The 13,919-nt window shown below is 41.1% G+C and overlaps 1 protein-coding gene across 2 annotated transcripts in view; it reads left to right on the forward strand.

Moving 5' to 3' along the window:
- Positions 1-89: 89 nt before the first annotated feature.
- The window catches only part of INTS7 (integrator complex subunit 7), a 48,511-nt gene continuing 34,681 nt past the window's right edge, over positions 90-13,919 (forward strand). The window contains exons 1-8 of one of the 2 annotated variants that reach the window (XM_032216336.1): positions 90-163; positions 301-412; positions 8,520-8,649; positions 9,293-9,439; positions 9,716-9,853; positions 11,094-11,140; positions 12,244-12,443; positions 13,018-13,140. In XM_032216336.1, the coding sequence (XP_032072227.1) occupies positions 322-412; positions 8,520-8,649; positions 9,293-9,439; positions 9,716-9,853; positions 11,094-11,140; positions 12,244-12,443; positions 13,018-13,140 (876 nt within the window). In that variant the 5' untranslated portion in view covers positions 90-163; positions 301-321. The other variant, XM_032216335.1, reaches the window with a different exon arrangement.

A 13,919-nucleotide genomic window follows, 5' to 3' on the forward strand; every position in this document is an offset into this window, starting at 1 on the left:
TCCCACCGCAAGATGATGCCACGCCCTTATACCGAGGCATTAGTTGATAAACCAACCGGTCTTTTTTAAAATTGCGCATGCGTAACAACTTCCCCGCCTCCTACTCATGCGATCTTCCGGAAAGAGTAATAATCCGCGTGCTGGCAGGAGCGCGACTGCGCAGGTGCCTAAACCTGGGGGTTCTGCACAAGCGCAGATAATTACTGTTTGAAACGGAAAAGAGATACCCTTACTTAAGGCTTTCCTTTCCTGTCTGTGTAAAACAAAAGTAATAAAGCGTCATTCTACGATTCCTTTCAGAAACTCCTTATATAACGGGGAATGGCTTCCGTTTCCAAATCCTTCCTCGCTGATGCCGGCTATGGGGAGCAGGAATTGGATGCCAATTCCGCACTCATGGAACTGGATAAAGGTAAGGGGGGGGAAACGACCCGTGGCAACATGTGCGCATGCGTGGATAACGTACTAACCTAGCACTCAAAAAGGAAGTCCCTCCTAGTGTTCCTTTGAGTGTAATCGACGTGTTGGGGCAGCTTTGCAGAAGGATGAAGTTGGTTTAGATTGGAGTGAAAGCCTTGTGGTTTCTTAATATTGCTGGTTTTATTGTGTATTTTAAGATGCCACGGGCTTCTCTGTCAACTCCCATACCTTAGCGTTCTCCATCGCTGCAATTCCCATCATTCCAAGGCAATTCCCAGTTTTTCCAAACTGATTGATCGTCCCCAGTTATCTAATTATCTCAGCCAACGGCTATCCTGTGTGGTGCAAATGACATTAAGTCACGTGTTTTACTAAAGAGCAGCCTGAGCCTATTGAGTCAAGGCCCCCCCCCCCCCTGCAGTGAAAAAAATTAGATTACCGGTAAATGCCAGACAGTTGTGCATTGGGCCTCTGCTTGAATACATAACTTGAAATACATAATCTACCGTATTTTTCGGAGTATAAGATGCACTAAGGTTTTGAAGAGGCATTTTTTTAAAAAAAGTAAGTAGGTAGATAGAGGGATAGAGAGGGGGAGAGAGAGAAATACAGTAGGTAGGTAGGTAGGTAGATAGAGGGAGGGAGAGAGAGCAATACAGCAGGTAGGGAGAGAGAGAGTAGGGAGGGAGTGATACAGGGTAGGTAGCAATATTCCCTCTTTTTTTTTCAGTGTGAGCAGAAAAGTATAGTATTTGAAGCGGCATATTTTCATGCCTGAGCACCTGAATTTTTTTCACAGATGTCACCTAAGACAACGACGAAATCAGTATTATTTGAAACTCAAAGTTATGTTTATTCAAGGTACCCGCTTAATTAAAAGTGTTATATAATATCAGTATCACTTAACAACGGTCCTGCTTAGCAACCAAAATGTTGGCTCAGAAACTCTGGCATTGAAGCATGCAAGTCTTAAAGCTGTCAAGTTACAAGACCTTTGCACCCCTAACCCTTTAGGAAAAAAAAACCCAGGGGTCTTCAAACCTGACAGCTTTAAGCCTTGTGGACTTCAACTCCCAGAATTCCTCCTCCAGTCATGTTGGCTCAGGAACTCTGGCATTGAAGCATGCAAGTCTTAAAGCTGTCAAGTTACAAGACCTTTGCACACCCTTTAGGAAAAAAAAACGCAGGGGTCTTCAAACCTGACAGCTTTAAGCCTTGTGGACTTCAACTCCCAGAATTCCTCCTCCAGTCATGTTGCAGCAACGTCATCTGCGTGGATCTGCTCCATCTTCGTTTTTTTTCACAGGGGGCAGGGCTGCCGCTGAAGATGCCAACGAGCCCCCACCACCACTAGAATAGCTGCTGCCGCCTCCTCCTCCAACAGCACCAACATATTTGCTGCCCAGCGCTGCAGCCGAGGTGAAGCCTCCAAAGCTCCCGCAGGCGCCCCTGCCCATGGCAGTGGCGGCGGTGCCTCCCCCTCCGCTCGGAGCACCTCAGCTGGGCTCTGGGTTACCCCTGCTGCCGCTTCCACCTCCGCCGTGCTTTTGAGAAGCCATGAGGCCTTTTTTCCTGCTCCCGCCCCCTCCGCCGCCTTCCTACTAGCTCCCGCGGCCAAATGGCTCCTCAAAAGCACGGCGGAGGAGGAAGGGGAAGGGATAACGCGGGGACGCCTGCGGGAGCTTTGGAGGCTTCACCTCAGCTGCAGCATTGGCGGCAAATCCGGCAGTGCTGTTGGAGGAGGAGGAGGCGGCAGCAGATATTCCCCTCAGCTTCTGGAGCCTGTGACAGAAATCACTGCGCGCAGTTAGAAACGGCTGCATGGTGTTTTCTTGCCACGTGCGCGGCCGCGCGGCCGCGCACCTTAGAGGGAACAGTGGTAGGTAGGTAGGGAGATAGGGAGAGAGAAATACAGTAAGTAGGTAGGGGGAGAGAGTAGGTAGGTAGGTAGATGGAGAGAGAGAGAGAGAAATACAGTAGGTAGGGAGAGAGGGTAGGTAGATGGATAGGGAGAGAGAAAGAAATACAGTAAGTAGGTAGGGAGAGAGAGTAGGTAGATGTTTCCAGGTGTATTTATCCATGTGCTGGAGAAGGAAATCACTGACAACCTGCAGCACATAAGACTTGTTTCTGCTGGCACAGCACTTGATCAATGTAATTCTCATCAATCACTCTAATTATAGAGCTTTCCAAAAGGGGGGGAAAAGTTTTTGCACTCTGCAAACCTCCCCAAAACGGCCAGTTTTTCCCAAAAATGGGCCCATTTTTTTTCAAATAAAAAGCATGAATAGCCTTGGGGGGGCTTGCAGAGAGCTCGTGGGGGTGGGCAAAAACAAGCAAAAAACAGCCTGTTTTTGCAAAAATGGGCCTGCTTTTTGTTTAAAAAATTGCATGCATAGCCTTATGAAAGCTTATAGAGTGCTGCTGCGAGCTGGGGGGGCAAAAACGGCCCATTTTTTTGCTCATTTCTGCCCTCCCCAGCCCCCCCGGAGCTCTCTGAAAGCCTCCATAAGGGTATGCACAGCCATTTTTGTGAAGGGGGTGGGGCTACGGGAGGCAAAAAAATGCTGCATTTGATGTATAAGATGCACCCAGATTTTCAGCCTCTTTTTTGAGGAAAAAAGGTGTGTCTTATACTTCGAAAAATATGGTATGCTTGGATAAAATTAAGCAAGAAGGGAGGACTTTACAAATGTTTTACAGAAAATAAATTTGGATGCAATGGTTAATTTATCATACCATTTCTTGCCAGCTTTACTTTGGTTACATGAATAACAAAGATTTAATATATTTTTGACTTTTGAGCTAAAGGCCAGAAATTTGAATGTAGCATTATACAAAGAGTTAAGGATTTTTTGAGCATGGAGAGTAAAAGATCACTGCTCAATGATTATTTGAATCACTTCAAATTTATATAACCAAATTATGGATTCATATTCTTTTTTCTGTTTATGAGCTGCTTCTTTAAAAGTATAACATCACTCTTAAAATTCTTAAGCCCCAAGCTTTAAAATAAACCAGAATATAAACAGGATAGTTTGCTTTTTAAAATAATAATTTTATTAAACATTACATTAAAAAATTAATACAAATTAGGGAAAAGAAAAATAGGAAGTGCAGAAAAAAAGGAAAGAAAAAATAATATAGGAAAGAAAAAATGTATAAGTAAATGATTTCCCCCATCATCACAAGTATAAACAATAAAAAGGACAGTTTTCGGATATCTAGCCCAGGTTTCCATGTGTGGTCAGTGCTTATAAGTATAAGTATAATCTTTATTGTCATTGTACTTAAATACAACAAAATTGGTTTTAACCTCACTGTGCAAAATTATAACAGAAACGAAAAAAGAAAGAAAAAGAAAAAACCTAGCGTGTGCATGGAGTAATTGTGGTTGTATTTAAAAGTCTCACAGCCCAAGAATAGAAACTATCTTTAAGCCTGTTTGTTCGGCTGGCTATATTTTGATGTCTTCTGCCTGATGGTAGAAGTGCAAAGAGACACTGACTAGGGTGTGTGAATCATCTCTGAGTATCTTCCTTACTCTGCTAAAGCAGTGAGATCTGGCGATGTCATCCAGTGGTGTCAGAGGGCAACCAATGGTTTCTTGTGCCGAATTGATCACTCTCTGTAGTGCCTTCCTGTCCACAGCTGTTAAACCAGCATATCATACTGTAATACAATATGTGAGGACACTTTCTATGGTGGATCAATAGAAAGAGGTCATCAGCTGTTGTTCCACTTCATTTTTTTGCAGGACTCTAAGGAAATGAAGTCTCTGTTGGGCCTTTCCAATCACCAGAGACGTGTTGTTTTTCCAGGTTTTTCCAACTACTATCAGAAATCATTTTATTAGGAACATTTAATTCTAATTTTCTCTTTCTTGTTTCTTTCTCTCTTTCTTTTTCTCTCCCTCTCTCTCTCATTCTCATTCCCAGAATGTAATGGAGCAACAACATAAGCTGAGGGAAGGACTGTGTGTCAGAAAGGTGCCAGGCATGGCATTGTGATTGTTCCATCCCTTTTGATATGCAGTGATTAGTATTTATGTAGGTCTTGACCTTCAGATCTTCATTCTACCTGTAGATGCTCTTGTGCTGTACTAAAATCCAGAGCCAATATTAATACACTGGCACTATTAGTAAATATTAATACACTAGCAAGATAAAGAGTAAACCAAACAACTATATACATGTGCACCAACTAGAATAAAGTGATCACAACGATACAGCTACACAGTGGTTTAAGAGGCAACTGTTGTTTGAATTCTTTCTGCATCATGACAGTAATCCAGTTGGCAACAGTTGGAGAAACATCAGATTTCTATTTCTAGTCCTCTCTAGGAGGCGTGGTGGAAGGGTCTTTCTGATATATTATCATATTTTTCGGACTATAAGACGCACCAGAGTATAAGACGCACCAAGATTTTGAAGAGGTACATTTAAAAAAAAAGTTTTTGCCCTTCCCAGCTCCCAGGAGCATTCTGCAGGCCTCCCAAACTCTCTATAAAATGAGGCATGCAGAGAGTTTGGGAGGTTTGCAAAGTGCTTCTGGGGGCTGAGGAAGGCAAAAACATGAGGTGTGGGTGCTTGATCTTCCTAAAGGGTAAGGTTTTTATCAATCTCAAATCTGCTTTTCTTTACCCTTCCCTACGGCAGGGCAGGACTAAACATACCTCTCCACACTTTATTTTTTTCTCTCTGACCAGCGACCACGCAGTGCCACTTGGCCCAAGGAGTGGCCCAAAGAGTGGCAGTCAGCTCGCTTCTTCTTTTCAGCAAGGACAGAAAGACATGTGGGGGCTGCTGAATGGCCGCCACTGTGCTCAACCGGGAACGGCCCATTGGGCGAGGAGGGGTGGGGATCCCTGCCATTTGGATTAAAGGTTCCTCGTGGTGGTACCTGAGCAACAAAAGGGAAGCCCAAAGAAGACGACCCGGCAAGACTGCCTCCTTGAAAAACCGGGCTTGTCACAGCCCTCTTCCCAACCCCACTATGCTTTTCGGGCGGCGGTTTTCGGCAGGTTCCAAGCGTGGCTTTCTTTCCCAGTTACTCAGAGGCTTTTGCATATGCCGCCCTCCTCCTGCTGCTGCAAATGAGAGGTGCCTCAAAGACACTAGATTTCTCAGGACACTAGATTGGGGAGTTAAAAACCTGGAATGGGGTACAATCAGGCTTGATTCAAAGGCTTTGGCTCGCTGTGCTGCCACCCAAAAATGCTTTTACAGCGATCTCTGCAGATCCCACTTCACCTGCCCCTTCTCGGGCAGTTCCAGGCAGCAGAGGTCACAGTAACAGCGTTTTTGGGTGGCAGGCGGCAAAGCGATCTCAGAAGCTTGATTGTATCCCATTCCAGGTTTTTAACTTCCCAATGTAGTGTCCTGAGAAAAGCCATTTTTGCAATCAGAAAGGAAAAAAAAGCATTTCAGGTGACAGGCATTTCCAAGCTGCAGGGATCGCAGAGCAGCCTGGAACCGCCCGCCACCTGAAACGCTCTTTTTCCTCCCCGATTGCAAAAATGGGCATGCATTCCTCCTACCTAGATCCATCTCGTGGGCCAGGAGCTGAGCTGGCAAGCCCACAGTCAGCCAGCTGCCTCTGATCTGCCTGCCCTGTGTCCGCATCCGGCTCCTGCGCCCTCGCACAACCCTGCTGCCCTCTCCCTTTTCTCCCTGCCTCCCCTGGCAGACAGTGCTGGCCAGGAGAAAAGAAAAGGCAAGTCTGCAGAGGAGGAGGGTGCACAGCTCTACAGTTGCACTGGGGAACTGGGAAGGAAAGCATTTTGATGTGGCAGCACGTGCTGGAACCACCTGCCACCTAAAACGTGATACACTTTTTTGGCTTCCGCATGCACATTTTTGAAATCGGGTAGGGGATTATGGTGCTGCCACCAAAAAATGTTTTCATTGAAAAGGCTTTGAATGCAATTCCCTGGGAATTCTTTGGGAACCAGGTTCCATGTGGAAGTGAGGATTCTCCCCCCCCCCCCCCGCAGCTGTAGGGCTTCTACAGTGGAGATAGGGCTGAAAATTGTGCCCTTTGCAGGTTTCTTCAGTGAATGAACTGAATTGTGTGGAGTTTGTAAATTAAATGAACTGAATGTATTGCTTTATAAATGTAGTTCATGCTCAAGTGATATATGTTGATCCCTTAGACCAGTGGTTCCCAAGGTGGGTGGTACCACCCCCTGAGGGGCGGTGGGATGACTTAGGGGGGGGGCGCTAAGAGGTAAGGGGACGGCAGGGGACCGCTAAGAGGCAAGGGGGCAGCAGGGGGATGCTAAGAGGCAAGGGAGGTGGCAGAAAGTGCTGGAGGTGGCCCCCTCATAGGGCACAATTCTGCCTGGGGTTCTGTTGGCCACCAGTCAGCTGAGCACTTCCGGCAGGGGTGAAATTCAGTCTAACGTCCCAAAGACTGGAAGGATTTTTTGCTCACTCGCTCGCTCATTCAGGAGGCATACAAGCATGTTCAGACCGAGGAGGCAAAGGGGGGGACAGAGAAAGAAGAGAAGAGCCTTTTGCCTACATTTCTCCTCTGATACAACACTGCATGTGCTGTGCATGGAGAAGAGATGCGGGACTGAAAGGGGCTGTCCTTGGGCCTGCATTTCAGGGATTGGGAATTGGCACTGCATTATGCAGTGAGTGCGATGTCACTGCACAAGATTGTGCCTCTCACGCTTTTATAAATGGCTTTACTTCTGACTCCCTTTCCGGGGCTGCGCTGCGAGCCGCCTCTGCGAGGATTGCACCATGGTGCGCCTATGCAATGGAGCCTCCTCCAATCCCTCTTGCACCCGCTCCACACGGATGCACCACTCTCGCCTATCTCTACCCTTCCCACCTTAGAAATGCACAGGTAAACATGCAGCGGGGGGGGGGGAGGCTAGCCCCCCTCTGCCTCCTCGCTCCATTCGTAGAGGTGGGCTTAAAAAGCGAGGACTGGGAGGAAGGGCACTTGGGGTGGTTTCTCAAACTTTGAGTTGCAAAGTAATCTCATTGAAGGCTGAAATATAGGGGATGTTGTGGAAAAGAGATAAGCATTTCCAACATATGCTGTTTTTAAAAAAGTAAATAAAAAGTGGTCTAATTACTGTCTAAAGTTGGATATTGTAACATACAGGAAAAAACAAAGCAAAACAAAATTATGATAGAACAACGTCCCATATTAGAAGAAAATGCTGTCTAAATGTTCCAGTATGCCAAACAAGATGTTTTATAACCAAATGGAGTCAAAACATTGCAGTTTTTTTTTAATAAAGTGCCCTTCCTGTCTTGATATTTATGCACAGTGAGACCTTTGTCACAGATAAATCTGGATAATGGCATCACTCTTATGTTGTATGAGTATACATGAGCTGCAAGGCTTGTATTTTGCCATAGTATCGTCTACAGCTCCATAAGTACTACTAGGGTTTTGACCAGCTGCTGGGCACCAATAAATTGAGGAATACGGAAAGACTGATAATGTGGAGCAGTGTAATGAGCATTTCTGAAATGGCAGATACCACAGAACAAAGTCTTCTTCCTTCTCTACCCCCACCCCTCCCTGTTATTTTGAAAAAAACAAAAGGCAGCAGTGTGTGTGAATGATCAAGCATGTACTGTATTACACAGAATTTACTGAACAGTGAAGTGGTTACTAAATTTTACTGAGTTTACTAAGTTACTAGTTACTAAGGTTCTTGATAAATTACTATCAGACTTTGAAAACCTGGTATCGCTGGATCATGTTCAACAATTTTGTTGAATTAACATTAACTAAAAATGTTTTTAAATTGGATTTTGAATAAATGTGCAATTAATTGTTACAGTTTTGAATTTTACTATTACTATCTTCCTTCCATCGTGCAACCCGCCCCATCACATGACCCACCCCCCAGCCACACCCACAGAACTGATAGTAAAAAAATAATAATTTCACCACTGGGTGGGGGGCACTGAGGATCAGTTTGTAGCACTAAGGGGGCGGTGGACTGAAAAGGTTTGGGAACCACTGCCTTAGACAAATATTTTGAACACACTATCATGATTCTTTTGGGGGTTTTGTTGTTGATTCTGTAGGCTGTAACATTGTACTTTGTTATTATTTGTTCATAGGTCTTCGATCTGGGAAGTTGGGAGAACAATGTGAGGCTGTTGTCCGTTTTCCAAGACTCTTTCAGAAATATCCATTCCCAATTTTAATTAATTCAGCATTTTTAAAGCTAGCTGATGTTTTCAGAGTTGGGTGAGTGAATATGTTTTGTTTCTTAATTTTAGTACTCTAGTAACTATTGTTTTTTATTTGACCCATGGCGATCTTTTCTCAGCTGCTTTGGAAGATAGGCTTCTTCATTTTAAGTCTTGTATTCTTTGTAAAATTGAGTGGTGCAGTGGCCTAGAGGTGGAGCTCTTGCCTCACAGTCAGGAGACTGTGAGTTCAATACTAGGTAGCAGTAGATAGTTTCTCTCTCTTTGGGTGCAATGAGAAAATATCTGCAGCGAACTCCACATTGGCGACAGGAAGGGCCTGCCAGATGGTCAGTAAATACTCAGCTCCATTCAGTTGCCCCGACTCCAACCCGATTTAAGGGATTATGGAGTCATTAAAAGACCAAAAAAAATTGTAAAATTATCAGTGGCGGTCCTGTTCTATGGACCTCTGTTATTTTTTGAATAGAACGAGCAAGAAACTGTTTGCAACTGAAGAAAGCCCCCTTTATTATGTGTTATTATGTATTTGTAATTTTGACTATTTTTAAATATATTTAATTCTGAAACTATTTTATTTGATGTACACTCTTTCATTAAGTTTGCTAATACTTTGAAATTGATCATGGAAGGAACAGTACAATTATCAATTAACACATTAAATATATTTTTAAAAACAGTAACAACTTCCTGAGGCTTTGTGTTCTGAAAGTGACCCAGCAAAGTGAGAAGCACTTGGAAAAGATCCTCAACGTGGATGAATTTGTGAAAAGAATTTTCTCAGTTATTCATAGCAATGATCCAGTTGCTCGAGCAATCACATTAAGGTATGCCTGTTTATCAAGGAAGGCTGCCCAGATGCTGCCTATTCATTCATTCATTCATTCATTCATTCATTCATTCATTCATTCATTCATTCATTCTAAACTACCCATCTCCCTCAAAGAGGTGCTCTGGCCAGTGTGCAATGTATATAATTGATAAATAAAACAAAATCTAAAAATCAACGTTAAAATTAAGATAGGATTAAGAAAAATACTTTTCCACAGTATCGCTTATTGTTATGAATGTTTTATACTGAATTCTTCTGTTTTATTCTCCAGGATGCTAGGCAGTATGGCTTCCATTATCCCTGAGAGGAAGAATGCACATCACAGTATTCGCCAAAGCCTTGATTCGCATGACAACGTTGAAGTTGAAGCTGCCATTTTTGCTGCAGCCAATTTTTCTGCCCAATCCAAGTAAGAACAACACCTGAGATGTGTTCCTTGTTCCCAAGATAGCAAGCAATTAATCAATAATCTAAATAGACTTTTACTTACATTATTTTCTTATTCATTTTCTTTTCATTTTGTCTGAGGGAGATGGGTGGTTTAGAGATATGAAATATAAACAATAAAATAAAATAAAGTTTGGCAACTTTTGCAAAAATGTTAGTACAAGTAACTCTAGGCTTACAACAGTTCATTTAATGACCATTCAATTTTACGGCGCTGAAAAAAGTGACATGACAGTTTTTCACAGCTATGACCATTGCAGCATCCCCACAGTCACATGATCAAAATTCAGATGCTTGGTAACTGACTCATATTTATGACAGTTGCTGTTTCCCGGGGTCATATGATCACCTTTTACAACCTGCTAAGAAGCAAAGTCAATGGGGAAGCCAGTATTGATCTTTCACTGCTGCGTTCCGTGTAATTTAGAGGAGTGGCAAGGGGAGATTAAAAGAATGAAGCTCAACAGTACTTTGTTTTTAGATTGTTTTGTAATTAAAATACAGTATTATATGTTACACTGCTAATTAAGATTGAGTCACGTATAGGAAATGAACAAGATATAAACCAATAATTTTGTGGTTTTGACTGAAATAGTATTCTTATTTAGAACTAAAGCCCACAAAATTTCATGAAACATATTTCAAATGTTAGGAATAGAAATATTTTATTAATTTCTTATCTGTTGCCCAACACTAGTTCATACTAACGTTTAGAGATGAGTATAGTTCATAGTAGTTTGTACTGTACAACTATAAAGTTGTAGTTTTTTGAACACTGAAAACCACTAATGCCAACAGTCATTTAACTCTGCTGTAGTAGCAGCAGTACAAATCTTGAAATATAGTATAGCATTCTTGGGAGCTTGGTAATCTCTCACTATCTTTACAAGCAGAAAGGGAGAGAGAGGGAGGTGGAACGAATAATGTAACTAAATAGTCAACTACTTTATTTTTTAAGGCTTAATGTAGGAAAACTACATGCAAAGTCCAGTTCATGCAACAATTTGGTATGGTTGACTTACCATTTTCTTTGGTGTTCTTGATGTATTCATTGTTTTACACACACTGATTTTGTTTGTAAAGAAACATACAAACTTTAATAATATCAGCTCTAATAGTATGCTGCAAAAGAAAATATGACCCTGCCAGAGTTTTCAGAGTTTATTCTGATTTTGATTCATTATATTTTTCCTTCTTCACAGAGATTTTGCAGGAGGAATATGTAACAAAATAAGTGAAATGATTCAAGGTATATGCCCTTTGAATTTTCTCCTTGTATATTTATATCTGTGCCTTTGAGAGAATTTTTAAAAAGTGGTAATTCTGTTATTTAAAATATTTCCATTTTGAACTAAAATTTTGGAAATGCTAGTTTAATGAAAGGGGTGAAGGTTTGCTGGATAAGGGTTTTGTCCACTTTAATCATATTTCTGGATTGCTTACTGATAGTTCTGAAGGGTTCACAAACCTTCTCATCACCTAGTTGGATATATAGTATCGTAGAAATGCTTTTAGAACTGTTATTTATTAATGCTTCAAAAGTTAGTTTCAGGACCTAGAGAAAGAAGAAAATTCCAGTATGATTCAGATGTCACAAGTAATTTACAATGGAAATTAACTTCCACATACTCAGAATGGCTATGAGGAAAAAAATGCCCATTTTTGATTAAGCAAGCTTCTTAACTTCATCTGAGCAAACAGGAATCCATTTTAAACTTCAAAGCATTGTTTATGAAGCTGGCTTCTTTCAATAAATTACAGATAAAATTACCTGTTTCTAACACCACATGAGAGAATAGTAAATTGTGTGGATATTATGTTTATTTGAAGGCTTGTGTCTTAACTTGCTTATCAGTAAAATAATTATTGAATAGTCTTACAGTGGGAATGTGGTAATTTCAGCTTGCATCTAAATACGAACACAACCTGAGGGCATCCAAGGAGGAAATTTGAATTTCTTGGGCGCATAGAAGGTAGAATATTTAGTTTTAACCTTAACATATTTCTTTCTGAGTAACTGACTCTGCCAACTCATTTTAGAATAGGTGTTTATATTACCCATTATTATTGTTTTATATATATCTCAAAATGTGTATACATTGTGCACTGTTGACACAAGCAACAGTGTAGGCTGTGTCCTTGAATACCTATTGTTTCACCCCTACAGTCCTAATTTTAGTGGAAGCAGTGGGCTGAAAAATTGAACTGCATAGTCATTGCCCTGTAGCTGCAATCCTGTAATAATAGCACTATGCACATTTCTAATATCCTGGCATGTCCTATAACACCTCTATAGGCACCTTCCCCCAATTTGATTATGGTTTATACAGAAAGCTATTTTATTTTAAACAGGTTTAGTGACTCCTGTAGACTTGAAATTGAAGCTGATCCCCATTCTGCAGCATATGCACCATGATGCCAGCCTGGCTTCCAGTGCACGACAACTGCTCCAACAATTGGTGACATCCTATCCATCTACTAAGATGGTCATTGTGACTTTGCACACATTTACCTTGCTTGCTGCCTCTTCTCTGGTTGATATCCCTAAGCAGGTAATCCCATTTTTTTTTTGCTGATTTGTTTTTTCTTTTGAAAGCATGTACTTTTTAGATGCACAAAATAAGTGAACATTCTAGATAAGTTGAAGAAATTTTAGGGTTCTGGACGGCATACAGTTTAATCACCACATTAGTACATTGGTACTCAACTGCTGTAAAACTCATTCAATTTGGTACTCAATGCATTTTGATGTGAAAATTTTGTCCTCATACAGCATTTTTTGGGGTACTTGATGGGCAAACTAGAACGTGTCACTGTTGGTTGTCTTGTGACTCACTACTCTTTCCACCTGAAACAAACAGTCATTTATTAAGTCATATGGTTTGTTTGGTACTCATCATTTTTAGTACTTATCACGTCTCCCGGAACCAATTAACAAGTACCACTGTAAAATAAAACATTAAAAACCAAATAATTTCACATTAAAAAAAGTGAAACATTATAAAATTCCAAAAAATATTTTAAAAAATGGAGAGTTCCAAAAAGGGGAGACTTGCTTGTATTTGCCATTATCTTAAGAAATCCAATGAAATGAAATTTCATTTTAAAGTCTTCTTTTTTTTACAGATAGAACTCTTACTGCAGTATATGAAGAATGATCGAAGAGAGGCTGTAAAGAGGCTTGCTATCCAAGATTTAAAGCTGCTTGCAAAAAAGACACCACATACTTGGAACAACGAGAACATTGAGGTATATAAACAGCACCATGTTTTGTAACGGTATGTGGGGATGACCTCGGGAGACAGGGCAAAGAGATGTAACCAAGGGAATGATCAGATAAAAGGCAGCTGAACCCATTGCAAGAATGTGGGAGGGCAGGAGGCTCAGAAGAGACCCTCCCTAGTTTTCTGGCTGTAAAGGGGTTGAGGTAGCAGGAAAGTTACTTTCAAGTCTGCAAATTGTAAAATGTAGTTTTACAATAAAATAGAATTAGCTCATCTGATTGTAATTTTTTATCTGGTCCATCTAGTTAGGCTGAAATGCTTGCTTTGGGATTGACGATTAAAAGCTGCATTCCTAAGTCCTTGCATTGGACAGGAAATGATTTGATTTACATATAAATAAATATGCATAGAATTGTGTTTATGAATGTTTGCTTAATATATCAAGTCAATATAAATTTTGAAACAACAGTGAATTTTTTCAACATACAGTGTTTTGGTTTGCCTGCTATACAAACATATTCTACATGTGTTATTTCTTTGCTCATGTTTGATGTAGGTCTTCTCTTAAAAAAAGAGATTTTTAATTTTTTATTTATTTATGCTGATCTGCAGCTATTGTTTTCTTATTGTTGAATTAAAATTCTGTGGTCCTGCATTGTACAACTTCAGCACTGTGATGCCATATAGTAACAAAAGTGGCACAGAATCTTTTTTTGGGGGGGGAAGGATAAATAAATACAGTTTAAAATATTGCTGACTTCATCAAAAATGGTAGCTTTAATACATGAGCTCACCCAGTAGCCT

This window comes from Thamnophis elegans, chromosome 4 (assembly GCF_009769535.1).
Source record: "Thamnophis elegans isolate rThaEle1 chromosome 4, rThaEle1.pri, whole genome shotgun sequence".
Lineage (NCBI taxonomy): Eukaryota > Metazoa > Chordata > Lepidosauria > Squamata > Colubridae > Thamnophis > Thamnophis elegans.